This window comes from Labrus mixtus, chromosome 10, assembly GCF_963584025.1.
Source record: "Labrus mixtus chromosome 10, fLabMix1.1, whole genome shotgun sequence".
NCBI classification, from domain to species: Eukaryota; Metazoa; Chordata; class Actinopteri; order Labriformes; family Labridae; genus Labrus; species Labrus mixtus.
The window spans coordinates 13,228,463-13,256,001 of NC_083621.1; the positions used below are offsets into that span (position 1 = coordinate 13,228,463).

Here is a 27,539-nt window from a genome sequence, read left to right on the forward strand (position 1 = left end):
GCCTGATTATCAAATAACCCTGCATAAGAATGTTTCACATTAAGGATTATTCTTACAGTAGCTAAGTGAGATGATGCATGTCAGTTCCTTAGTAGCGTTTCCTGACACCAAGTTTAATTTAACGTATATAATAAGTGAAAAATGTCCTCTGCCAGCATGTGCAACTTTGCGGATGAAAAACACTCCTGTCTGTTGTTGAGTGTGTTATTTGCCAGTAGGGGGGATCATCAGTTCTGCGGATAGAGACAGCGTCGTCCTTCCCCCCACCGCCTCTTTTTTAACTTCTAGCTCAAGTGCGGATGTGAGTTGTATATTGATACGGAACAAGCCGTCGCCACTTTTTTTTTTGTTTTAGCAATGCGTGCTTAGGCAATGCTCATTTTGTGGAGCTATGAATCCAGAGGAGCAGACTGTAACGTGGTTAATATCACTAGGAGTGCTCAGCTCACCTAAAAAGAACATAGCGGACCCGGAGGAGTTTTTGAAAACATCGTTGAAGGATGGGGTGGTCTTGTGCAAGCTCACGGAGAGGCTCATACCTGCTTGCAATCCCAAGGTGAGTTATTAGTTTAAGTTAAGTCAAGTAAACAAAACACTAAATGATCGACTGCTCTTGATTAAATGAAGGGAGGGGGTTTTGATTAAAAAAGATACCGACAGGAACTTCTCCCAGCAGCTGCAGGCCTTCATTTTTTTTTTTTGTTTTTGTAGCTCACTGGTTCAAAAACCGAGAAGTGTAGTCAGACTTTCGTCCCGTTTTGATGCCTAGTGAATTGAACACTGATCCGTTATGTGAGTTTTTTCCACGCCAAATTTCAAGATGTGGTTTCCTGTGAGGCGAAGAAAATGTTCCGCATTCTTGACACGACTATGTGAACACCCCCCCCCCCCCCCAAAAAAAAGAAGAAAAAAACAGGACTCATCTGCATGTTTGCGTTACACACACATGAAGTAAGAGTGATTGAGCAACAACAACTTTTTTCCAACTTGACAAATCGTTATTAAACATGCTTGATTTAATTGTCGAGATGACAAAGTTGATAAAAGATAAACAACAGTTGCAAAGACTTTTCGTCACTTCCTCTTGAAAGGCTCTTCCCGGTGCAGACCTCCCCTTTGAAAAAAAAAGAAAAAAAAGAAAAGCGGAGTCAAATCGTGAATAAAACCGGTAGTAGCGACTTCTCTTTTTTGTGATTTCCCGACCTATCTTGATGCTCTGTCTGCCATGTTATCATGTGCTACTCTGCAAAGAACAGATTATACTCTTACTCACCTGAGGATACAATGTAAACTGTACTATCCTTCACATTTATATGCAGCGCGTTGCACCGTGACAATTATGGGACTTTTATTTTGAAAGTTCGCAAAGTGAGCGGATGTTTTGCTTTACTTCGTCTACTTTGACGTGTGTGTGTGCTGTTAATGGTTTATGCGTGCATGAAGGAGACACAGGAAGAGTCCACAGTTAATTCTTCCACCTGTACGTTACCTAACTCTGCTTTTAACAATGTCACTTAATGCTCTTTTTTTTTAAAAAAAAAAACGCGAACAATGTGTCTCTAGCGTCGGTCTTGTGAACACTCGTGTCTTTATCTGTCATTCAAAGAGGTATGTGTGTGTTAATTTATTTATCTCGTGTGTGCGTGCCTAGTATTGCCAGGACCCGAGAACTGAAGCTGAATGCATTTCAAACATCAGGGAGTTTCTAAGAGGATGCTCGTCCTTGAAAGTGGAGGTAAGTAAACCGATAAGTTTCATCATCAAACTTGCGACGTTTTGTCTTATCCTGACCTTTTCTCTTTCATGATCTCCTTATTAGCACTCTTAGCCCACTGCAGCAAAAAATAAGACTGAACACACAGTCTTGCTTGTGTTGTCATCTGCTTATCTCGCTGTCACTCTCTCTCTCTCTCTCTCTCTCTCTCTCACTAGACAGGAAGGTTGCCTATTTGTTGACCTTAATGAGAATCGCCTCAGTTAATTTGCCACAGTTTAAAACAGTGTTTGCTTCTTATTAAATGTCCTCTATAGCCTGCAGCACTGTCATGTGTCTGTTGCTTCAGGTTCCCCCGTGGCATACGCCGTACCACAAAAAAAGATGTCCTAATATTGGAACAGAAATCATTTCCAGATGTTGGGAGTTCTCTGTGTCTTTGTACCCAGCCCTGTTTGGTGACTCCCACGCTGGACAGTCATTTCTCCTCCGGCTTTATAAATACTCCCCTCTGGTCTTGAATCACATCAGTCGGTTTCTTTAAATGGCTAATTGAGTCAGCAAGCCTGGCTTACTGCAAAGTCAAATGGCTCAGTAGTTCTGCCCAGCTGGCTTGTTATGTCTGGGAGGTCCCGTTTGCTTTCATCCACCAACCTTGCCTTAGCCCATAATTAGACCTTTTGTGGCCAGCCAGCCGCTCATGGGCAGAAGTTTTGTAATGCATCAGCCAATGGATGTCTTTGGTGCCACAGCTGGCCCTACCCATCCTTTAGCCAGTGATGTGATCATGGTTAAAAGGAGTTGTTTTTTTCTCTCTCTCTTTTTGCCTTAGAATATAGTGCTTGTTTTTCTGTTACTGCACAGAGAGAACAGTCATTCTGCTTTCACTTCTGCACTCGGATGCTGAAAGAGGAAGCGCTGTTCACTGCCCAGGCCTCGTCTTTTTTTTATATATTTTTTTTAGACGTGTTCTTAAAATGCATGGGATTAATCTTGTACTTTAGCACAGTTATTCAGAGTATCGTGAATTCATACGACGACTCACTGCAACTATACTGGTCCTAACCATGGCCAAGACATCAATACTGACAACACCTACCAATGATCAATATCAACACTGTGATGTAAGACTTGGCTTCTCATCATTCTCTAAATGCAAACTGGGTTTTCAGTCGAGATTTTTTTCCAATAACAAATTTTCCTTCCACATATCAACACCGATACCTTGACTTGACTTTTTACCAGTAAGGAGCACCTCTCTGATGGTTGTGCAAAACAGAAGTATGAAAACACTGATTACTGAGATTTTGCAAGACAAACATTACACTCTTTGTTAGTAGGGAACTGTTGTTGTTAAATATAGTCAAGCGATAATTTACCTAAACAGTTCTGCTTAGTTGACCTGAACTGTAGTTTATATTGCCACCCTATGTTATTTTGTGCAGGCTTCCGTTTAGGGCTGGAAAGAACAAATACACTTAAAATAATAGCTTCTGATCATGTTTGGACTGGCGAGAACAGTGTGTGAAGAAAGCAACCCGAGTAAATGTTTCAAACCATGAAGACCCTTTTGGATGAGCCCTCGCCCACAGGTGCAAAGGTCACACTTGCTTAAAGTCTGAATGAGGTTGTATACAATCCAGGACCGAGGCAGTACTACTAAAACTCTATATTTAAGATGTTTTATTTAAAATGTGACACCTAATCCGCCGGAGGAAAGATGATAGCTGTATGAACCAGAGCAAGCAGTGTGACTGTCTGAGTGTGAGTGCACGGCCAATCACAATTGAGTCTGGCACTGTTAGGTCTTTTTTTTATTACAAACCACTAAGTCACAGAATATGGGTCACACTCAACATATCAGTTTTTTTATCTCTTGCTTGTTACAGGCTTATTCAAATCCCTCTGTGTGTTACCATTATGTGCATGTGCGTGTGCGTGTGCGTGTGCGTGTGCGTGTGCGTGTGCGTGTGCGTGTGTGTGTGTGTGTGTGTGTGTGTGTGTGTGGGGGGGGGGGGTGCTATTGTTTCAGCCAGGAGTTAGTGTCCTGTTCTCTCTCTCTCTCTCTCTCTCTCTCTCTCTCTCTCTCTCTGTCTATATATTTACATGTATTTTCTCCCCTTTCCTCATTTGATTGATTCTAGTGATTTTGAAGTGATGGGGTTTGTCTTCTAATAGCATCTTCTCTATGCCTTTATCTATCCAGGGATTTGAACCGGAGTGGCTGTACTCTGGCGAGAACTTTGGCAAGGTGCTGACAACTCTGCTGGCAGTTAACTTCGCCACACAAGGTAAGAGTTCTACACTCTTTCTGGACCCCCCCCCCCCCCCCCCCCCACTCGTTATTCATCAGTGACGGCTTTATAAAAGTCTGGCCTCTGCGAAGGTAAAGAATCAGAGAGGAGTCCACGCAAACGGCTTTACAGTGGATGCACAACGCATAGAGTCAATGGCCTCAATGCATGTGTGAAAGGAAAGATACACCGCAAGGCAATAACACATTATGAAATCAAATAAAACACAAACACAAGCCAACACATGTACAGTGTTAATACAATCAAAATCTGTGTTTAAAAGGCAACGCAAGAAAATACAGTTCAAAATAAAAACAGTGTTAAGTGCAAGAGGACAATAGAAAATGTATCATACCTCCCCTCTTACACTCCCCTCTACTCTTAGCTACACACACTTAAATAAGTAAACATTAGCAGTGGCCAGGTGTATGTTCTATGTTAATGGTCATTTTTCACAGACTTTCTCCATGCTGCCATTCTAAGATCATTATTGGGTGTGATACTCATGGGCAGCTTGCATGGCAGTGTGTGTTTGTGTCATGCTGGGCAGCTTATTCACTCATGTGCATCCACACATAGACTCATATTCTCTTTTGTTCATTTACCAGTACTTGTTTTTTCACATTTAGATGAAGCCTATATAGAATTGAAATGATGCTGTCGCTTTTCGACACACGTACATCCTCTTCCTTTCCAGTACATTTCTTACTAAAACGATAAGAAAGGAGGTGTTCACATTACAGATTGTGACTTCACTTCTGAGTCGATGTTTGGAGGCAGCCTTACAGATATGTAGTCAGCCTTTTTGGACGTGTATATAAGACCTTGCCATGCTTTGCTATACATGTTTGAGGCTTCAGCTATTTGGAAACACATGTGCTTCCCATTTTCTCTATATGACAGTAGAGATGTAACAATATAGATACTGCAGCTGATGATAATCTTATTTGTGGTGGACTATGCTACCTATGCACGATCAAACATACGAGACCTCTGAGTTTTGTGTAACTCATGATCCTCTTGCGAGCTCAACTTTGCATTTACCATATGTGCTTCTTTGCTCAGCCTTATTTATCTTAGTTCAGCGTAAATTCTTAGGCACATTTCACTGTATATACAGACAGCATTTGTAAGTAAGCAAAGGCCTGCTATGCTGACAGAAGGGCTTGTAAGGCTGCTCTGTCTGTGTGTTTGGAGACGGAAGGCATGTGGGATCCATGGGACGCTCCTGCACTGTGTTTTCACTGTCCCGCTGCCTTCAGGGACCTTTTTCAGCACATAAGTAAGGCCTCCCTGACGTCTCAGCATATGGAAGGCAGTTGGGAATCTGCAGCCTTTTCCCATATTGACATAAAGCTCCCAGTTCACGTCTGATCAAACAAGATTGCCGACCAAAATGTTTCTGACTGTAAGTGAACATAAATCACAGCATTTTCAATCCTTATTTATTCTTATACGGCTATATTTTCTTAGTCTTTTATGCACACGTACTAAACCTTGACTTTCATCCAGTTTGGCATCTGTTAGTGAGTCTTCAGTGAGTGTGTTTCAGCTTGTCAGCCTGGAAGAGGTTGCAGGGCTGCCATGTGTCACAGTTCAAGTGATAACTGGCAACCAAATTGATACCTCTGTCAGTGCATCCTCGAGGCCTGCACTCAAACTGTGAGACAGCTGGCAGCTACCGACCCTAAATCACTGCTCTTGTGCTGCGGTGGCTGAGTGATGACATCAGAGAAGTGTGTGTGTGTGTGTGTGTGTGTGTGTGTGTGTGTGTGTGTGTGTGTGTGTGTGTGTGTGTGTGTGTGTGTGTGTGTGTGAGACATCAAGTAGATTTTTATGTGCTTCACAAGCAACAACTCAAACTGTAATTTAAGTAAGCGACAGAGCTGGGGGGGGGGCGGGGGGGGGGGGTTATATATGTGTCAATTAGTCCGATTGAACCATCGCATAGAGTGCACGAGTGATCGCATAGACATGACGATCATGAGACTGCACGTTACCTTCCTTTTTTTGTATCCGCTGATCTTATTTTGGAGCAGTGTGCCATTTTAGCTGAAATCAGTTGTATCCTTTTGGCCATGATAAATTAATGTGTTTACAGTCCTGGGGCTAAGAATAGTAGTGGAGCATACTCAAATGAATTACCAAGTTGTCAGCCCCCTAATTTGTGCACCTACATCATCTTTGATGACCATGACGTGTGCGTGTGCGTGTACGTGTGGGTGTGCGTGTGCGTGTGGGTGTGTGGCTGGTCTATGAAGTCGGTTGGTTTGAGTCAGGTGCGTGCGTGCGAGTCATTTACAGCTGAAGTAATGTTCTTACCCTGACAGGAACAACACCAGGATGGATGCCATAAGTTCAAACATTGATGTTATTGTATTAACAGAGTCCATGTTTCCTGTGTGTGTGTGTGTGTGTGTGTGTGTGTGTAGACTGTGCTGCTGAGAGGTCATGTCAGCAGTCCGGTGCCCCCTCTCCTAGTCAGTCGACATCCTCACATCCACTTTCCTCGGCCAAATCCAAAGGCTCTCTGCGCAGACAATCCAAATCAGTGGTATGTGTTTTCTACATGCAACTATATTTCCTGTGTTGTTTTTCTTTCCGGTCCACCTTTTCACATTCATGAAAACTCTGTTTTATTTTTCACATTCAAACTTTAAACCTGTCCGATCACTTATTAGTAGCTGTTTACCTCAGATGACATTTCATCTCCCTCTGCAGTTAAATTAGAATGAAATCAAAAGGAGCACTAGCATTTAATTAAAACCTGTTGCTTAGTTAAATGACCCCCACATAGTACACACACACACACACAGGTCTTCTTTGCTGAACCACCTCATGAGTGTTGTGCTTCTGTTGCTGACCCTCTCTGACCACTTTCCCTCACAACCAGGAGATGTCTGAGAACGGAGGAGGTGGGCAGTCGTTGGTGAAGGCCCGCTTCAACTTCAAGCAGAACAACGAGGACGAGCTGTCGTTCAATAAAGGGGACCTTATCCTTGTGTCACGGCAGGAGGAGGGAGGATGGTGGGAGGGCTCACTCAACGGCAAGGCGGGCTGGTTCCCCAGTAACTATGTCAGGGAAATCAAACCTTGCGGTGAGTTAAGCCGCGCATGAATGATCACGAAGTTATGAAAGGTGTTATCAGTTTAAAAAGGAGCTTAGTACGGACATATTGTTTGTTTATTCTTTTTTAAACTTGCATTTAACACATTATTGTGAAAGTGTAATGATGAAGTCAAATGGTGCTGTGGCCTTGTTCCGTTAAAAAAAGAAAGAAAGAAGCTGTGTTAAAAAACAGATAAGCATGCCGAGGTGTCATTTGTCTGAAAAAAAAAGTTTTCAGTTGTTCACTTTAGTTTGTGTAGGCCATTATGACGCACTTCCACTAGGCAAAGTTGCTTTGTAATTTGCCTAAGCACGCTTGTCAAACATGTTGTAACATGATACGGTTTGCCTAGTGTGAGTGCGCCCTAAAGATAGTGTCATTTCAATACTAAATTGACTTAAATGTGATGTTAAAAATCTTCAAAGGAATTATAAGATGGTGGCTGTTGACTTGATATTTATTATTCTTTTTATTTTTCATGAATCATTCTGAGTAGCTCTCTAATCCTTTTTACTCTCCTCCACAGACAAACCAGCGTCTCCTAAAGGAACACAGCTGACCAAGAACTACTACAGTGTGGTGAGTCCAAATGATCAATGACAGATTTTTATTTTGCTTTATGCTAATCATAATATTACCCATGTCAGAATATATTAAAGGAAAAATACTGAAGTCTTTTGTATGATGTTACTGTTTATTGGATTTTATTTAGAGCCATGTGTTCTTGCTAGTGAGAATGTTTTGTTTTTGCATCGCCTGTCCTGTTAAAAAATGAAAAAAAAAAAAAAAATGTATCAGAGTAAATAAGCTAAGATGTGAAAAGTAGTGAATTTCACCACTTACTTAATTCAATAGTGATCTTAAGAGCTTCTTTTGTAACTGACAAATGACCAAAAAATACAAAGTATGTAATCAGTGTGTGTCCGCTTTTTAAATAAGCGTTACCTTTTCAGAAGTTTTCTTGTTATTAAATCAGGATTACTCTCTTTTCTCACCCTTAGTGAACTAGTTAAAGTACTGATGGGGTCTTGTGAACTTCTAGATAATGAACCAGTTTTACATGAAAATGTACTCATTGGACTCATTGGAATCCCTGTGCGTTGCTGTTTATCAACATGAATGGATCTTGTGGTTGTTGCAGGTTGTGCAGGACATCTTGGATCACGAGCGGGAGTTTGTCAAAGAATTACAGACAGTACTCAGTAGTTATCTACGACCCCTACAAGCCAGCGACAAGTAAGAGAAATAAAAACATTTTGATCAATAACTGGGGATAAGACTTCATCAGTCATTACTCTTGGATTTACTGAAGTTAAAAGAATGCAATACTACGTCAATGTTCACTTTTTTTTCATCACGCATGCTGCAGCACAGACCTTTTTTTTTTCTCTGCTCACGTTAAACTTGTTTATATTCAGGCTGAGCAGTGCAGACGGGACCACCCTGTGTGGAAACCTGGAGGAGATCCTCACCTTCCAGCAGGGGCTATGTGTAGCTTTGGAAGAATGCACCAAGTAAGTCATGCTTTACAGGGACCGCCGTGAAATCCTGGTTGTCACCTACAGTCAGCTTCTCTGCTGACTGTCTCAGTGGAGTACAATGTTTGGACCCCTTCCTATGCAATGGTGGTTTTTATGGATGTTTTATTGCAGCTCATGTACAACACTGCACAGATAATATAAGTTACTGTGTCCAAGTGTTCTGCAGAACTAATGAAAGTATTGCATGATGCAGATAATCACAGGGATCATGCAGCTCAATCTGTCGTGATCTTTGCGCACATTGGTTTTAAAAATTCTGCATGTGTTGTGGTGCATTGCTGTCTGGTATGGAAACTCTGACATCAGTAAATACTGAGGAAAATGTTTCTTTCTTTCCATGTCTCTCTTTATACTCCAACCAATTTCTCCTCTCTTCATCTCTTCCCCTCTTCCCCTCTCTGACCTTATCCATGTTTGTGTGACTCTGCAGAGTCCCAGAGGGCCAGCAGCGAGTGGCGGGCTGCTACTTAAACATGATGTGTCAGATCAAGACTCTGTACCTGGCTTACTGTTCCAGCCACCCCTCCGCAGTCTGCATCCTCACTGATCACAGGTCAGCCACCTGCACACATGAAACACAATCACACAGACATTCACTGCAAATACGAATTCAAGTCTGACTTTTAATCATAAAGGTAATGTGGGAATTGGAATGAAAACCACAAATGTAATAATAACACAAAGTCTCACTAAGATGATGGACAATACAACTTTATAAGTACTCAAGGTTTTCCAAGCTATAACATCAACAGTTTTTCCAATCCTTGTGAGTCCACTGATGATGTTTGTTTGTATTTTTCTTATAAAAGCTGGAGAGTTTTGAACTGAGTATTCAAAGAAGGCTGAGAAGGAAAAATAATTTGATTGAATTGCTAACAACTTGAACATGCTCTGTTTGATCATTTGACAGGTTTAAAGATTCAGGGGAAAAAAAGAGTTGGTACTATCTTTATAGCCAATTGAGCTGCCATAACAAACCGGTTAGGGACCCGGATAACACACAGCGAATGTTCTCAGGCAAACAAAGACATTTATTGTTTTAAACCGGAAATGAAAGTGGAGACAAAATTCAGTTAAAGAAGTATACCTAAGAAGTCTGTCTTAGTAGATTAATGTCAGAGTGTTCAGCTGTAGGACGGACAGTGCAGAGTCACAGTGACTGTGAAGTCTGGCGGTGTATGACTAAGTAACACAGGATAGCAAGAAGTATATTCAGAATCATTGAGCTCATTATCTTGACAGGTGGTGCAGTTTCTTAACATTTGATGGTATAGAGAGTCCATGCTTCACTGCCTCGGACGTCCTGGACGGAATGAGGAGTCCCTCTTATCCTCCCTGAGAACTTCTTCAAGGCTGTGTCATGAATTATTTCCGACCTTTAGTTCGTCTGTGAGAAAACACATCTATGCTTTTATGAATTCTACGTCAACAATGAAAGAAAGCAGTGTTTTAGGGATGTACCCAGTAGATCAGAAAACACACAAACCGGACAATTCACTCCAACCTTGCGCAATAACACTATTATATCATGTTATCAAAATACCTGTGCAATAACATGTTCCACTATATGTGTGTGCATGATAGTGTACTACTGAACATACTGATTGCATTTTGTTACAACTGCAGCTCTCAGCTGATTTTTTTGTATCTATATTTTTGACATTTGACTTATTATTATATTATTATTGACCTATTTAATTGTGCAATGTGTGCTTCTTTTGTTGGCAATCCTTGCTCTTTGCTGCTGCGACAATGTCAATGTCGCCTTTGTGGGATGAATAAAGGAGTATCTTATCTTATCTTAGAACAATAAAGAGGAGTCAGGTGCCTAATCATTAACAAATAAAACAGCCTATATTCATCATTATATAGCACACTGATGTACTGCAATGATAATTAGATTAATATTTTAAATGAAAAACGTTCCTGGCTACTGTATTCAATGTATGAATTGGGGTTGAAAACCTAAAGACTCATTTTCAAAGAAAACAAATCTAGTGCCTTATTACAAGTTAACATTACCAAATGAGTTTCTGGATCACAGAGGTCAAAGGAACGGCACACTGCTTAAGTCCTTTTTTTATTTATTTATTTTATCTTTTTACTGTAAGTAGCCTTGTGTGTGTGAAAAAGTGGACCCGGGTCACTGCTGTGTAATGTCTGTATCTGCTGCATGTTGTGTTTCGCTGATGAACCACAAGGTGTCAGGCTTTCCCTGTGTAAATGAACCCCCACCCTCGCTACCTGGATTTGTGTGTTTCTAACAAATATTTGTTCTGAAAGTTTCCCTCAGCACAGAGGCTGTAAATATGCATCATGCTCATTGAGTGGGATCTGGTGTGTTGAATCTGTATGTAAGAGATCCCAGTCACAGTGATGTATCAGCGTGGCCATGGCCACAGTTTAAATGGTAGAATCTTGTTTGAAGTAGAAGTGCTTTTACAGCTTCTGCAATGTGAGCTGCAGATAAGTCATATTTCACACAGGAAGCTGACTGTTGACAGGATATTTTAGGTTGTGGTCATGTTGACAGGCAAGCAAGGCATTATTTTTCACAGTAAGCACATTTGCATTTCAGTTGCAGGAGCCTTATTATAACAATGACATTTAGCCAATGTTTACCCAATGTTGTTACTGGACGTTTTACGATCACAGCCTGTCGTTATAATCGAGAATTGCATGACTTTCAAAGCACTTTTTCAGGATTGCGGTGAAGTGAATCTGTTGTTCCTTTTAAACTGTAACACCATTGCATTGCTTTGTGTCAACCCTGCATGCAGATCCGGTGTGATATGTTTGGTGTTTTCTAATTGTTGGTGGTTTTAACAGTGTTGGAAAACAAATGGAAACTTTAAGAAGTGGCTAGCCCACTTTCAAGGCCTCATTAGAAAGTGTGTTTTGAATTCCACGGTTTGTTGTCACAAAATCTGAATTTAATCATCAATCAATCATTTATTTTCTAAAACATTTATTTTATTATCATGGAAACGCTCTTCTTTGTAGCAACATGCTTCTAACCTTGCGAGCAGTTCAATAGTTTAGCTTTAGTGAATCCTATTTTATCTGAAGCCAGGGTAATCAACTGATTTTAAAAGCTTTTTGTTTTTGTAGAATTTAATATTCTCTGTACATCCTGGCTGTTAATCTTCATTCTGCACATTCTGTTACTCTTCCCCAAACTAAAATCAGAGCCAAGTTTCACAAGAACGGCAGACAGAAAGATAGTTTGGTAGAGTACGAGCGGTGAGAGTAATGTGCTGAGCTTCTCTCCCCCTCGTCCTGTGGACACTTCCTGCTGCACCAGAAGTGAGGCAGAGAACGTTCTCTGGAGGAAGTGACTCTGAGATTTCTCTGGTTGAATACTTTCTTAAAGATGGGAGGCGGTAGCTTTGTTAAAACAGCCTCGTCTGTTGTTAAAAACTAAAATGTATAATCTAATCTTTATCTTTGATTTACTTTACTTACCTCTCTGTGTGACAGGCGGGAGGAGTAGTTAATATACATATTATATTCTAGCTCCTCAAATGTTTAATAAATGTCTCTCTCGTGGAATATTAACACAGTTGACTGTTTGGTAAAACCATTATTCTATCCCAGTGGTGTCCTTACTTTTTTTCCTGCGTGCCAAAATTGTCGTGTTAGAATCGCTCGCGGGTAACAGGTTTTGTTTTTTAAAATATTTTAAATAATTTTGTGGTGAACTTTTTGTATTTTGACCTCTTCAAAAATACCGTAAATACACAATAACAAATTACAGTGAGAAACTATTGTATTCTCTTTTTTTTGTTTTTTTTAAATAGTAAGGATTTGTAGATCAGAATCAAAAGGCTCGCAAAAGAAACCCTTTTAATAAAAGGAAATCAAATACTTCACAACTTCTTCTTTCTACTTTATTTGTTTTTTTCTCAGAATCAAGCCTGTAATGTGGTTCATTTTTGTTGGACAAGCTTTTAATGTATTTAGCTCAGGTTATTAAATGGTTAAACAACAATTCGCTTGTTTGCAAAAATTGTGCATAGGTCTATTTTCATAGTTAATAAAAAAAGTGGAAAATAGTAAAAGCTGTAGAAAAAAAATGAAAAAACATACATTGTACTGAGCATTTTTTATTTTGGGAATATTTTCCAGCCCTTGCTAACATGAGAAAGAAAAATATGCCAATCTAAATGAGGCCTCGGGCTATTGAAGAATCAGGGCAGCAAAAAATCCCCTCAAGGGCCACAAATGGCCCGCGGGCCACACTTTGGACACCCCTGTTCAATCCCCACCTGAACTCATTGCAAATTTAGTAGACATAAATCACCAATTACCTTAAAGTGTTACCGTGACGCCATCATTATGGAATAGTTTAATGTGTTAGCATGAATGCTCTCATGCAGACTTCCCGATCTAGACAGACGTCTCAGTAGTTGTGTATATAAAAGTGTGTTTTTGATTCTGTTCCTTTAACAGTGAGGAACTGGACAAGTTCATGGAGAGCCAGGGAGCCAGTGCTCCAGGGATCCTGACCCTCACCACCAGTCTCAGTAAGCCCTTCATGAGGCTCGACAAGTACCCCACCCTGCTGCAGGAGCTGGAGAGACATGTGGAGGTACAGGAGAAAAGACGCATGTAGTGTCAAAGTCTATGTTGATATAAAAACATTTATGTTTTACATCATTAAATGACATGTATTCATAATCACAATGCAGCTAGCATGTACTCTTGTCTTGCTTTAGTATTAAGAGGACTTAGGCGTGATATAAGCTTCTATTTCTGATCTGATTTGCTGTCTCATTTCTACGACAGGAAGCCCACCCGGACTATGCAGACATTGTAAAGGCCACTGCAGCATTTAGGAACCTAGTGGTAAGTGTGGGATGCCCGCAGAGCTCTGCTTGCTAGAACTATCTTTCAAAGTTATCCTCCTTGTTAATCTCCTGCAGAGCTTTGGCTTCTTTATCTTTTCAGGTGAAAGGTGAGTAAAGCAACCAGCAAGCCCCGCATGTCAATTCTTCATTATTGGATTGTAAATTTCCTCAATTTCCTTTTTTCCCCCCTTCCTTCCATTAATCAATGTAATTACCCAAGATAAGACTGGACACTATTTTGTGTGAAAGACTTTTTAAATGTATGCTATCCTCCAGGATGTTTGTGCTTATTCTTTTCTCTTGCGTAACTTAACGGTCTAAAACATTCAAATGAAATTAGGCAAATGTAATAAAAGTGCCTGAGCTTTTTCCCTGCCGACTTTCAAGTGATTATGTCGTTCCTTTAGTGGGTGTAAACCCAAATGCAATCACAAAAAGTTGATTTAGGAACAAGCAACCGCACCACCGAACATCGCCCTTAGACACAGTTTCCTTGGTAGAGCTCTGAGTTCTTCGTAAATATAGCTGAGGTTACTCACACGTGTCTACAGAGAGCTTCACAGGAAAGCATCTCAAAACTCTGACTTTTGTAATGTGCACTCTTTTTTTTTTTAACATGTGGGTGGGTGGGTGGGTGCTTTAGAAATCCTAGTTACACCTCTGCAGGTCTACATCTACAGAATCTTGTTTTTTGATATAATGTGCAGTGGAAAATGACTGATGTTGCACTGTCATTTTTTTTTCTGTATGAAGAGGGAGAACCCCTGCTATGCATCTGAAAATGTGCTACTTTATGTTACAGGTAACTCTGTATACTTCTGAATAGGAAGTTAAAAAATATCACATCCACAACTTATATACAAAATAAGCAAAAAATTACATTTTCTTAATCCTATCATAAGTGAGGGAAATTCTTGTCTGTTCACAATCATACTTGTTTAAGCCTCTTTTAAGAACCTGGTGTTTAAGAACCCATGAGTATATCACTGTTTGAATGTACTCTTCATTGTCTGGTGTATATTGTGTGTGTTTTATTTAAATCAGACACAGTGTCAAGACCTGCGGAAGCGCAAGAATCTGGAGCTCCAGATCTTGTCAGAGCCGGTGAGGGCCTGGGAGGGAGACAGCATGAAGAGCCTGGGTCACGTGGCCTACATGTCCCAGGTCCATGTGAAAAATGGGTCCAGTGAGGTGAGAGACCAGGAGAACCAGAGCTCAAATCAATTGTCAATTTTGTTCCATCTAATTGTTTAAGGATTTATCCGGGATAGTGAAAGCTTCAGATTAGACTCCTCTGGCTCCCGTTCTGTCAAAGAGGATTGATTCAAGTTCATCAAATAAAGTAAAATGTTCACTGATTTATTGCTTAGTTGTCCGGGAGAACATCAATGTGCTTCTTTTTCCATATCTTAACGACTGAAAAGATTTACTGGAGTCATTTAAATAATCTTTTCCATTTCTCCTGGAACCCTGTTGTTTACCTTTACTGCTTTCTCTTTACACATGCAAACAGTAAGACATGTATTTCTCATATAAGTAAGGGGGGGGTGCTTTACTAGATGGGACAGCTGAAGAGAGACAGGAACTGTTGGAGGGAGAGAGTGGGGGATGACATGCAGCAGAGGGCCCCTGGGTTGAGGACTACTAGACATATACGTTCAGACACTATTTTGACCATAGCCTCTGTACATGGGCGTGCAAAACAACCGCTAGGCTATCTGGCGCCCGTTTTAATCCAGTTTTAACCTGAATTCAAGACAGCTGCAGTGACCAGTTCAGTATTCAAAAAGATTTTGTTCATTCCCTTCATAGTCTAAATTTGAATAAATATGTCTTTTATTTTATTGATGATATACATTCTATATGATATATAAGATTGAGGAAACATGGTTTGGGCTACAGATAAACAAAAAGGAGGAAGAGTGAGAATTAGGTTAGGTGCTCAAAATGTATTTGTAAAGTCTCACTTTTATGGGCACTGAGAGTAACTCAGATTCCACAACCATGAAGTACGTCAATATGTAAAATGAATACAGAGTTGCATGATAATTTCCTGCCTCCTTTTCTGCTAACATAATATCCTCTCTGCAGCGAGAAAACAGAAACCTATCTGGGGCACACGCAGACTGAAATGCCACCATCTCTCTCTTCTGTGGTTTCTCTGTGGGGGTCGACTTTGAGTTGGTGGTTGGAAGTAGCCCAAACTAGACATGTAGATTCTCCCACTTTATATCTTTGCCAACCACTTTCCAACCACTATTCTGGTCTCAGCATTTGTTCACATCTTATAATTGCTCATCTTATGTTCCATTCAGATAACGAGCAACAGCTTTTCCAATCCCAGTATCTCGTTTGTAACTTGATCTTCAATACGCCTGTTGTCGGTTATAATGATGATTCCACATCAGAAGGTGTGACATAAACTGGCATGCATTTTTTGTTTTTGGCAAACAGCATAATGAACAGCTTCAGCCTTAGTAACATTCTGTGCATTGAAAAATATGAAGGAAAAGGAAGGCAGTTGAAGGAAACCCTTTCACCCTGTCGTATTGCATGCAATCATTGACTTTTTTTTTAACACTGCAACCAAATCTTTTTGTCTCCTTTGCAGGAAAAAGAGGAGCGCTATCTAATGCTTTTTCCTAATGTGTTGGTCATGCTTTCCGCCAGTCCCAGAATGAGCGGCTTTATATATCAGGTAATGTTTATTCTGTATGCTATAGAATGAGCTTAATAGGGTTTGAACTGTGCTTTATGTGAGTCATGTCTTTGGTTTCAAATACGATCCCCTACCTGTGGACTTGTGTCTTATTCCCTCTCCCTGTGATTGACTCATCCAGGGAAGACTGGCGCTGACCGGTACCATGGTAACAAGACATGCTGAGGATGCAGAAAATGCACACTATGCCTTTGACATCGCAGGTTTGCATCTTAAGCTCTGGAGAGAATAATGACAGTATTATTTTATAATGAGTTGTAACCCAAATAAAGAATCATGGATCAGGCATTAGCAAAGCACAGCTGTAGGACCGCTTCGTCCTTCAGTTCTTACAGTTTTACACTCCTATCCGAAGCAACTAAAACACATAAAAGGTTCTCTTGAAATGTCATCTTCAGCTGAACACTTCTGTAGGATCTTCTGTAGGCGGTCGGACAAAGGGTATCTAATGTGCCCTACAAAGAAAACAATTCACTTCATACACAAATTTAGAAGAAGCTTTTTTTGACAAACCATATCTTAATGTTTGGAGAGTCTGTGTGAGCCAAGACAACAGTATTTACTTTGTATCATATAAGGTTTGTTTTATTGCAGTAAGTACATGAATAGCTACATTTTAAGGTAATGTAACTGTCACTTCGGGAATTATGATGTGTGTTTTTTTTGGTGCTGCAGGAAGCTTGATCGATCGTATCACAGTGTTCTGCAGTAGTGCCCAGGAGCTACAGGAGTGGCTAGAGCACCTTCAGCCGTTTACCAAAGGAGGCAGCCCTTCAGGCACCATCTCAAAGGTTAGGACACACACACACACACATCAGCACAAACACACACACACACACACACTTACTGTATACAGTCAAACCAAGACCAAAATTGCAGCCTGCACTGTGCTCCAAATTCACACCTTGTGGTGATGTGCATAGTCATCGTTCTTTGGTTCTTACACCTCTGCTTGTCATCGTTCCTTTGACTCGCCCATGAAGACTGTAGAAGGAAAGCCACTGAGTATGGTCGGCACCCCCTCTCACCTGTGCCACCTGGGCAGCTTCAGCTCTGTCAGTCGCGGCCCCCTTGAACCGCCAAAGATCAGCAAGCCGTGGTCGCTCAGCTGCCTACGCCCAGCGCCCCCCCTCAAACCTTCTGCTGCCCTGGGTTACAAAGAGGTAAGAGGCCGGTGGAGTTGCACCAACAAACCTACACAACTGTGTTACTTTTAGTCAGAAACTCACCTTCTAGCCCCCTCTGTTCCACTTTTTCCGTCTCTATTTAACTCTGACCCACACAGTCCTGTTTGACACCATTATTTCCACTGAACCCACAAATATATATACCGGTGATGTGAGAAAACACACTTTTAATCTGCTAGTGTTGACACACATTCAGCAGTGAAAGTAAGAGTTAGTGAGCATAGATGTTGTGGTCCTTTCTGATCTAATTATTCTGTGATCCGAAACCAAACGATTACCTCCATTATTGTATCCTGTTGTTAAATAGGCCGTAGTATCAAGCAAGCCTTTTTAAATCTGTAACGGATTAGTAGCTTTTCTTTCATCGCTGATCACTCCTGTTTGACTTCACAAAATTCACTATTACTCTGATTTCAAGACGGATGTTTGCTGTTTGTTTTATCAAGACATCAGAACCTTTTGTAGCCTACGCTACTGATGATGTTTGACATGTTTATCATATTTTTTTTTTTATCACAGGTAGACACAGACTCGTACTGCTCTGTGGTGAAGAGTGACAGAACAAGTGTTTGCATGTATAGTTCTTCTTACTTGTAGTACCGCGCATGTCGATACATTTGATCCTTCCTGATACCTGAACTTTTTATATCAGCCAATACAAATAAAGATCAGATTAAATTGCGGTCAACAAATTACCAAATTATTTGACATCTGAAAGCCTTTACTATGAACTCTGTATGTCAGCAGGAGTGCTACCCATCATGATTCAAATCTGCAGGGTGTACACATCGTCTTCTTACTGCTGGGATTTTCCTCTTTGTAATATTTGAAAAGAAAAAAATCCCACAGCCTACTCTTTTCTAATTAATTGGTGATATTTAGCAATAGTAGTATGAGGGATTTTTTTTTCTTTTCAAGTAATAGTTTGTCGCCCTCCCTACGCACCTACGTTATGAGATAGCTGGAGGTGCAAACACCTCCAAATCCTTTTGTAATATTGCAAAATGGATATCACATATCCAGTGATCAATTGCCTGAAATCCGTTCTCCATCCATCGTTTCTCTAGAACACTTAAGTTACCTTTAAAGGGAACGTATTATGAAAAATCCACTTTAACAGAGTTTTTGAACATATATTTTGGTAACCTGAGTATCTACTGACCCACAAAATGTGAAATAAACCCATCCAGTCCTTTGTTTGTGGTCTGCATGAGTCTTACAACACCAAGAAAAATGCTCTGTTTCAAATTTGCTCAATTGTGACATCACAGTGGGATTCTGGTTTAAAAATATATATATACCGTCCCCTCCCCTGATATCTCCACCCATGGACTCCACCCCAAGCCTAGAACGAAACTTTTGCACATGTCTGCCATTTTCATTTTCACTACAGAGGAGTGATATCTATCGGTAAAACTCAGCAGGGGGCTCATTGCATTTAAAGAGACACACACACCGAAACGGAGCGTTCTGAGAGAGCTGGTTTATACAGGGTCACAAACCTCCTCTGGTGCTTGATTCATGTTATATTTTGACCAAAGCACAGCACAGACGTTTCACTTAGACCACAGTGGACTGTTTGAAAAGGGGTATATGTCCTCTTTAAGGCTGCCATAACATATCCACAGTGAGAAAATCAGTCCAACAGTGTAGCTGTGTTGACCACTGCCTAGTAAAGAAAACATTCCTGTCAGAACATAAAGAATCTTTAAAGGATTATAAATTACACTTTACGGATTGGTGTATAGACTGACGTATTAAAATATACTGTAAGTGTAGCCTGTCTGAGAAAATGAAGAGCAAGGGTTTTTCAGTTCACAGTAACAGCATCATGGTCACTGTGTCTGACTGGCATTAGAGAACACTTGAGTGTGCAGGGCATGAGCTGCTTCTCTTTCACGGGTTGTGATGATGACGCTCACTCCGTGGTCAAAGTGTCAGGTAGACACTTTCACACAGTCATCAAACTTTTCAGTAAGGATGCTGTGACTATAACCTGTTTTTGAATCACGCATACTTCTAAACAAACACACTCCTGTACGCTGTGAGGTTTTCAACAATCAGTCCTTTGAATGAATATCTTTCTCTTTCACAATTTGCCCATATATATATATATATATTTTTTTTACATGAAGTAACCCTCCGATTCCACACGGACAAAGAGCAGGTGAATTCCATCTGGGGTGTTAAAATGTTCACCGTTGACTCTATCAAATTCTTCTCACCATAATTTTCATGCACATTTCCCCTTTTTCTTTCTTTCCTGTCCTGCTTTCTGTAGAGGATGTCTTATATCATGAAGGTAAGGTTTCTGTGTGTGTGGGGAGGGAAAGGGGGTTGGTAGGTTGGGGGGGGGGGGGGTTGCCTGTGTGTGTGTGTGTGTGTGTGTGTTTACCCCAGTGTTGAGCTCGCATGCTGTGCTCTGTTTGCTTTACTCCTCCCTCATCGTCTTATGCTGGGTTTCCTGTTCTCAGTGGCTCTGCGTGTCTCGCTCTTTTTTTTTTTTTTCTTACTATGGTTTATAGTATGTTCTCAGTTATCTGAGGAAACAACCGTCTGATGTAACCATAGTTTCTACTAGAGGTGATGTTTTTTTGGTAAATCTGCATACAGTTCAAAGTGCAGTCAGGGTTTCTGTCACTCCGCTCTGAAAGGTTTTGCCAGTGTATGACGCTGTCATGGGTTAGATGGTGTCTCTCTTTCAAGGGGTTCCATGATAGTGGAAATCCTGGTTGGAAAAAACCATAACAGTTTTGAGTACAAAGTAGTCCATGCAAATTCATCAGATGTGACAATGATCCATTTTTAGTTTGTACAAAGGCTTCAGGACTCAACCCTCATTGTATTTTAAGTTGCGTCCAGGCTGATGACTCGGTATCAGCTTTGTTTGCCAAAACTGAAAGATTAATTTTATCTGCAATCAACTCAATTCTAAAGCCCCAATTCTTAAAAAAGTTGGGACGTTTTGTCTAATTCTAAATTATAACTGAATCATGTGATGATTCTCAAAACATTCAAAACTCATATTTCATTGAAAGAAGACAACAATCAACACTGAGAAATGTCGTCGTTTTGGGAAATGTAACGGCCCATTCTGAATTTAATGCCAGGAACACATTTCAAAAAGTTTATACAGTCATTTACCGCTCGGTGGTATCATCACTTTTTCTTTTAACAACACTTTTTGAGTCTTTTTTTTTTAAGTTTACTGAGGAGGCTAATTTTTGTAATTTAGAAAGTGGAATGTTTTACCCTTCTTGCTAAATGTAGAATGTCAGCTGTTCAACCGTTCGGTTCACCTTTGTCTACATTTATTTTCAATGTGTGACAAGTCGGGATGGCAGGCAGGTACGTTTATCACCTAGACTCTTTTACTGCGGAGCCATGCTGTTGTAATACGTCCAAAGTGTTTGGATGTTGTCTTGCTAAAATAAGCAAGACCCTACATGATAAAGAAGTTTTCTATTTGGCTGCACATGTTGCTCCAAAACCTGTTTCTATGGTTCAGCATTGATGTTGTCTTCAGGTCACTAGGTTCACTAATGCACCCACCATACCATCACTGCTGCTGGCTTTTAAACTGAGCACTTATACCAAGCCAGATGTTTCCCTCTAATCTTTAGCTCAGAGAACAGGATTTCCAAACAGAAAGTCAATTTTTGACTCATGACACCTCAGGACATTTTTCAACTCCTCCTCAGTCCATTTAGATTTCCAATGAGCCTGGACCCTGAGAAGGCAGTGGTCATTCTGGATCTAGTTTATACACAGTTTCCACTTTGATCTATAGAGTTTCTGCTAGCTTTTGTGAGTGCAGTGGTGAACTATATCTACAGATAATGGCTTATGGAAGTGTACCTGAGACCACGCAGTGATGTCCACTGCAGAATCGTCTGTTTTAAAATGATGGGCTCTCTGAGGGCCCAAATACCACGGCAACCCAATAATGGTTTTGGCCTCTCTGAATATTTGACTAATATTATATACGACAAGCAGAACATAGACAGATATTAAGTGTGAGCCTAAATACTTGAGAAGATGATCTAGGGTGGATTGTTACACAGAACCTGTTTCTGTTAGGCAATACCTGAAGGTGAATCTGTGTCCATTGGGAACATAAGACTCTGTAGTCGGGGACTAGAGAACACCATAAGATTGAAAGGGGAGCAGATAATTGATAATTGAAACATGAGCCATAAATGGTTTGTGAAAATTCTCAAAATGGCTGTGAGTGGCAGTAACTCTTGAGCCATGTTTTAAGTCAAACTCTGAATAGATTCTAAATCTCTCCTCTGTGACTGCTGGATGTGTTGGCAGCTTTGTGTGTACAGGCCTTAACTCGCAGAGTTAATGACAGTTATGGAATATAAGTTTCATTTTACTTTAATAGCCAGACATGAAGAATAGTTGCATTTTCATGCTTCTTAGAATAAACTCTTCAGATGTGCTTTTCTAGAGAGGAAAAGAAAATGCAGCGATGCAGGAGCTTTAGGCAGTCTGCGGTGGAGTTGAAGGATACCCCATGCCCATGAATGCCAATGTTCCTTTTGCTTATTTGACCAAGTTTTTCCTTTCTATCCCCACGTTAGGGCTGGTTAACATCATATAAATATTATAAGAACATGATGTTCATAGGTCACAGGTTTCGCTTCCCATCTGCTTCGGTACGAGCACATGAGCAGCCGTAAACTGTTATTTTTAGTACGTTAATTATTCATCACACCTCAGTATTTCATGTGCCAATGAGAGGAAACAGTCTGCTCCCGTCTTTCAAATGCAAAACTCAACTCATCAGCAAACAGAGAAAATCGCTCACTCCTAAAACCACATCATTGTGGTTTGATAGACTTGTAAAAAAAAAAAAAAAAAAAAAAAAATTTGAATGATATCCACTGAATTGTATGTCACAGGTAAAGCTTGAATATAAAGCAGATTGTCTCCTTCCCTTCCAGTAGTCAGTGGCCGTATTTTTATGTGAAATTAGCCTTTTGGAAAAACGAAACAGTTTTTTGGATGTCTTTAGGCTGTTTTATGTAGCGTTCACAGTCTGGATCACACATGCCTGCTGCCTTGTTTGTTGACGCAGTTTTGTTCATCGATGTGCCTTCTCATAAGCTTGCACTGTTTGGTTTGGAGCCTCTGCTTTAAAGGTGTGTGTGTGTGTGTGTGTGTGTGTGTGTGTGTGTGTGTGTGTGTGTGTGTGTGTGTGTGTGTGTGTGTGTGTGTGTGTGTGTGTGTGTGTGTGTGTGTGTGTGTGTGTGTGTGTGTGTGTGTGTGTGTGTGTGTGTGTGTGTGTGTGTGTGTGTGTGTGTGTGTGTGTGTGTGTGTGTGTGTGTGTGTGTGTGTGTGTGTGTGTGTGTGTGTGTGTGTGTGTGTGTGTGTGTGTGTGTGTGTGTGTGTGTGTGTGTGTGTGTGTGTGTGTGTGTGTGTGTGTGTGTGTGTGTGTGTGTGTGTGTGTGTGTGTGTGTGTGTGTGTGTGTGTGTGTGTGTGTGTGTGTGTGTGTGTGTGTGTGTTGTAGAGAGAGGGATCATCTCAATTTTGAATGTTGCACTCCTGCAGGACTCCAGTAAGAGCCCACGGCCCATAAAGAAGTTCCTGCCAGGCAACAGGAAGAAGGAGCGGAAGCCGTCTGATGACGATGTACAGACGAGGAAAAGTAGGAACTCTATTTCATCAATCTCATCTGTCAAATGTGTAGGGGAGGAATAAGAGAGGAATACAGGGTTGGTTGAATTCACTGGGGTTTTACAGCTGATGTTGGTCTTCATAGAATGCTTGTATTGCTTCAGTTGCTTCGATATTGAAAATAAAACTGAGACATTTAGAAAGATGTCGTTTCACAGGTTAGTAATGAAGAGTGGATGAATCGCAAGAGTCCCTCTGATGTTCTCTGAATCTCTGCTTTTATCAGGCACGGTCGCCCTGGAAGAGGACGCTCAGATACTGAGGGTGATCGAGGCGTACTGCACAGGAGCAAGCCTGCACCAGACCACCACAGGTCTGTGTTTGAGTACGCTACATGTTGAGCAGCTGATAGAGCTGATGATTCAAGTCGTCCAATTAATGTGTCTTCTTGTGTGTGTGTGTGTGTGTTTGCAGCGGTGAGGAAAGAGTGTGTCCCTCAGGTGCTCCTGCCAGAGGAGGAGAAGATCATCGTGGAGGAGATGAAGAGCAACGGGCAGACTGTTATTGAGGAAAAGTATGTGGATCATTCCTTTGGTAGATAAGCTTTCATCGTCTTATTGTTCTAACTGTGATACAGCTGGCTTTGTTCTTCTTTCTATTTGGATCCAGCTACTCTGTGATGAGGTTCAGAAATGTGTTATTGATCCTGTCTTGGCTGTAATCTTCACACAATATGACCTTGAACTAGAAGCCAGAATAACCTGGATTTACGACTGAGTTGGCAAATATTGCTTTTACCTTCTGATTTGATGAGGTGTTTCAAAAGAACACGGTCGATATAGGTGTCCAGGAGAGTTGACTGTGCTTTCTTTTGGTTTCTTTCAGGAGCCTGGTTGATGCTGTTTATGCTTTAAAGGATGAGGTTCACGAGCTGAAAAAGGTAAGTGTGAGTTGGGGAGCGTTTCAGTCACAGTTTTTATGTTGACTATGGTGTACCTCTCTCAGAAACATGTTTATGTGTCCTTTTTAATTCTGAAATACGACGACAGCTTAACTGATTATATACTTTACTTTATGCTTTATTTCAGACCCATAGGTCCATATCTTTTTTTTTTACTCTAACAAGCATTTGCCTTACTCCATAACTTATTTTCAACAGCATATTGAAATGATATGGCTAAAACTCCCCATTTACTCTTGATTTATTTTTTGATAAAATAAGCCTGCCTGAGGTGGTAAGGGCTGTTACCTCACAGCGAGAAGGTTCCTGGTTTCTAATTCCCGTCGGACAGGTGTCTTTCTGTGTGGAGTCTGCATGTTCTCCCCCGTGCATGCATGGGTACTCCGGCTTCCTCCCACGGTCTAAAGTAATGGTTAAATGGTGACTCTAAAATAGCCCGTAGTGTTTTTGGTAGTCTGTCTCTATATGTCGGTCCTGTGATTGACTGGCAGACCAGTCCAGGGTGTACCGCACCTCTCGCCCCAATGGCAGCTGGGATCGGCTCGAACAGGATAAGCTCTATAGATAACGGATCGATGGATGGAAGCCTGCCTGACTTATTTCCAACTTAACCAGAAACCTACAGTCATAGTCAAACAATAACTGTTGATTTTGAAAATAACAAACTACAACTTAATGAATAAAAATGATAATAATAAAAAAAAAACATAATTTTAGCCCTGTATAAAACCTTTACTATTTTGCCATGCCATCGTGGCTGCTGTTACAGATTGAATAAAGCGAAGTAATATTGGATGCTGATCAGTCTCACCCACACTTTCAAAGCTGTCTTTGTCTGTATGTTTCACAGGAGAACAAGTGGATGAAACAGTTCCTGGAGGAGGAGCAGAAGTCTCGCAAAGACCTGGAGAGAGTTGTTCGAAAACTGGCCAAGCAGAAGAATGACTGTTCTTGGGAAGACGGCGGCCACTGAACACATCTGTTCAATCATACTCATCCTGGTGTGTCAGTGTGCGAGAGTGTATCGGTCAAATTATGCAAGCATGCTTGGGGAGAAACAGATTTCGGTTTGTGTGTGCATGAGTGAGTGTGTGTCTGTCGATTTCATGTGTCTCTAAATTTTAACATCAACGTACGCTATGTTGGACTCGCTTCCTTAGCGAATATGCTCCAGGTTTTTTCTCGCTGCGAATGCTGGAGCGAGCTGTGACACTTTGATGACATCTAATCCGTCTTCCTGATCCAGCTTCTCACTTTGAGACTGCAAACATGCCTCTTCAATTACCAGCCTAGCAGAACCCAGACTGATCAAGTGGGATGTTTTCAAACATACTGCCTCCTGGCTTGCTGGCACTGTGAAAAACTCCCCAGCTAATGGAGCTATTCAGAACGAGGACAGACGGCGTTCTCTGCTCCTTCTTTTTGCTTCAGTTGGAAAAAAAGAAAAGGAGTACAAAGCCATCGAGTCCAACACATGTTCTCCTGCATGCACTTCTGTTACCAGAGGAGAGTGGATTTGACTTCCCTTAACACCTTGAATCATTTTCATTTTGTACTTGTCACAAAACCTCCCAGTGAGAAGATAATTCTTTGAGCTTTCATGAGCATGTGTGATGATGAGCTTTCTGCAACACTCAAGACATTCATATTTCAACTTTCCAGGAGGCTTTTTTGTAGGCACGTCAAATCAGATTAGACCATCATGTACCATTCAATCGTTTCATTAAAAAAAAAAAAAAAAACACCTTTACGGTTTATTTAAAAACTGCATGAATGTACAGCGTTCCTACAGGATGAATTCTGCATCAGAAATATGATCATCAAGATGAACAGGTATAACTAGTCCAAAGCTTTCAGGGATGACTCCTCAACATAGAATAGAAAAGGCTCAACGATTTATCACTTATGATACAAGAGGGCGCAAGATGTGACCCCTTCTTTTCTTACTAAAATGTACTCATGTAATAGTTTAACATAAAATTCATAAAGATATTCTTTATTTATTGCACACCCAAGCATTTATTGAGGTGTCTGTTTTATTACTAAGCTATACTGGTGTGTAGGAAAAACATCAAGGTTTTGGCCAAGGGAAGAAATGTATTTTGTCATCGCGGAATAGGAAAAAAATGACTTTAATATAGATTTTTTTTGTTGTTAGCAGCCTCCCAGCAGCTTCATGCAGAGTATATGGAGTCAGGCAGAGGGATTTATTTGTGGATGTAAAGTGGAGTTCGGCTGTTTTAAGTGCCTCACCGAAAAGGGTAAGTAAATTGTCAAGAGAGTTTGAGACCATACAGGGACTGAACATGGAGGATTAATTTTGAAAGTGTCGCGGTTGGTTTGTTGTAGTATTTCAATAGGAACGGCTCAGTCTTTATGAGGGCTTTGTTGCTAACCTAGTTGCAAAAAGAACCCGCACCGGTACATTTCCTCATGAGGTTAATTGTGTGTGCACTGTCGACACTGTTGTGTACTCTTTCTGTGCTGTAAAGCAGCAGTGGATGTTATTGAAATGCAATAAGTGACTGCTTTACTGGCTCAAGTCTGGGTTTGACCCAGCATGGAAAGCCAGCTTTGGAGATATTGTAATAATAATCTTAATAATGAATTAACCCGATTTATTAACCAAATAGGGCCGGGCCACGTGGCCAGTTTGGCCTTGTATTTTTTTTTTCTGTCCATTTGCCTTTATTGTTCTGTGTCGTCTGGTATTGATGATAGTTTTAAGTGTCTCTGTTCAGGGCCAAGCTTCCATTAGAAATGTTTGATATGTAACATCATTATGGACAATCCATATTAGGAAGTGCACATCTGTATAGTGCAGGGTACGAGGCAGCACAGGTACATCTGCAACAATCTTTTCTTCCCTTTTTTGTTTGTTGCTTAAAGGCACTTCAGCAAAGAAAAAAAATGTCTCATTAAGCTGCTAGAGCTGATTTTTAATCACTATTTCTGTTCAATCTGTACAGATGTGTGCTTCCTGTACAGATGTGAGACTGTCTCATTATAAGTTATCCATGGAGATTAACGTTATCGATGTATTGGTATTCTCAATTGTTTTCATCGAGTACCACAAACTGTAGTTTTTCAATTCCCAGCAGCCTCAGTGAGCACTTTCTGGTGGGAGTGGGTTGAGCACCGGTTTGTTGATCTGAAATGACGTCTCCAGACCCACTGTGTGTGTGTGTGTGTGCGTGTGCGTGTGCGTGTGCGTGTGCGTGTGTCCTATTGAAAGGTTGTTCTATGCAAGTATTGAAATGCTTTTTTTCTAGAAACTCTGTACTTTGTGTTTGGTATGGTCATTCTTTTATTAAAGATTTAATATAAGAATTGGAGTTTTCGCCTTGGACATTCATTTTAGTGAGAAATGGAAAACCATACAGTAAAAAAAAACACGCCATTTACCTTCATTCTAACTGGAAAATCACAAAGGACTGCTTTTCCATGCCGCCTTCAGCACATGTGCCGTTCAGGAATCTGTGAGCTACGTTTTGGTGGCATGTCAGCCTTCATAGGATGGAAGGATTGACTTGTTAA

General features: G+C 40.8%; 2 protein-coding genes across 4 annotated transcripts in view; one reads left to right on the forward strand and one right to left on the reverse strand.

The window, feature by feature from the left end:
* Nucleotides 1–27,539, reverse strand: part of adgrg4a (adhesion G protein-coupled receptor G4a) — a 382,000-nt gene that overhangs the window by 320,474 nt on the left and 33,987 nt on the right. The window lies entirely within an intron of this gene.
* arhgef6 (Rac/Cdc42 guanine nucleotide exchange factor (GEF) 6) lies at nucleotides 266–27,337 on the forward strand. Of its 3 annotated transcripts, none has more exons than XM_061048389.1 (22): nucleotides 266–556; nucleotides 1,652–1,735; nucleotides 3,921–4,005; nucleotides 6,441–6,562; nucleotides 6,902–7,106; nucleotides 7,645–7,697; nucleotides 8,260–8,354; nucleotides 8,537–8,632; nucleotides 9,090–9,212; nucleotides 13,112–13,250; nucleotides 13,448–13,507; nucleotides 14,554–14,700; nucleotides 16,121–16,207; nucleotides 16,350–16,431; nucleotides 16,904–17,019; nucleotides 17,212–17,391; nucleotides 19,697–19,717; nucleotides 22,976–23,072; nucleotides 23,328–23,414; nucleotides 23,516–23,615; nucleotides 23,927–23,981; nucleotides 24,828–27,337. In XM_061048389.1, the coding sequence occupies exons 1-22, from the start codon at nucleotides 392–394 to the stop codon at nucleotides 24,945–24,947; spliced, it is 2,319 nt and encodes a 772-aa protein (XP_060904372.1). In that variant the 5' UTR covers nucleotides 266–391; the 3' UTR covers nucleotides 24,948–27,337. The 3 variants fall into 3 exon arrangements, with proteins under 3 accessions (XP_060904372.1, XP_060904373.1, XP_060904371.1); XM_061048388.1 differs by having other exon boundaries at nucleotides 268–556; nucleotides 24,853–27,337; XM_061048390.1 differs by lacking the exon at nucleotides 19,697–19,717 and having other exon boundaries at nucleotides 267–556; nucleotides 24,853–27,337.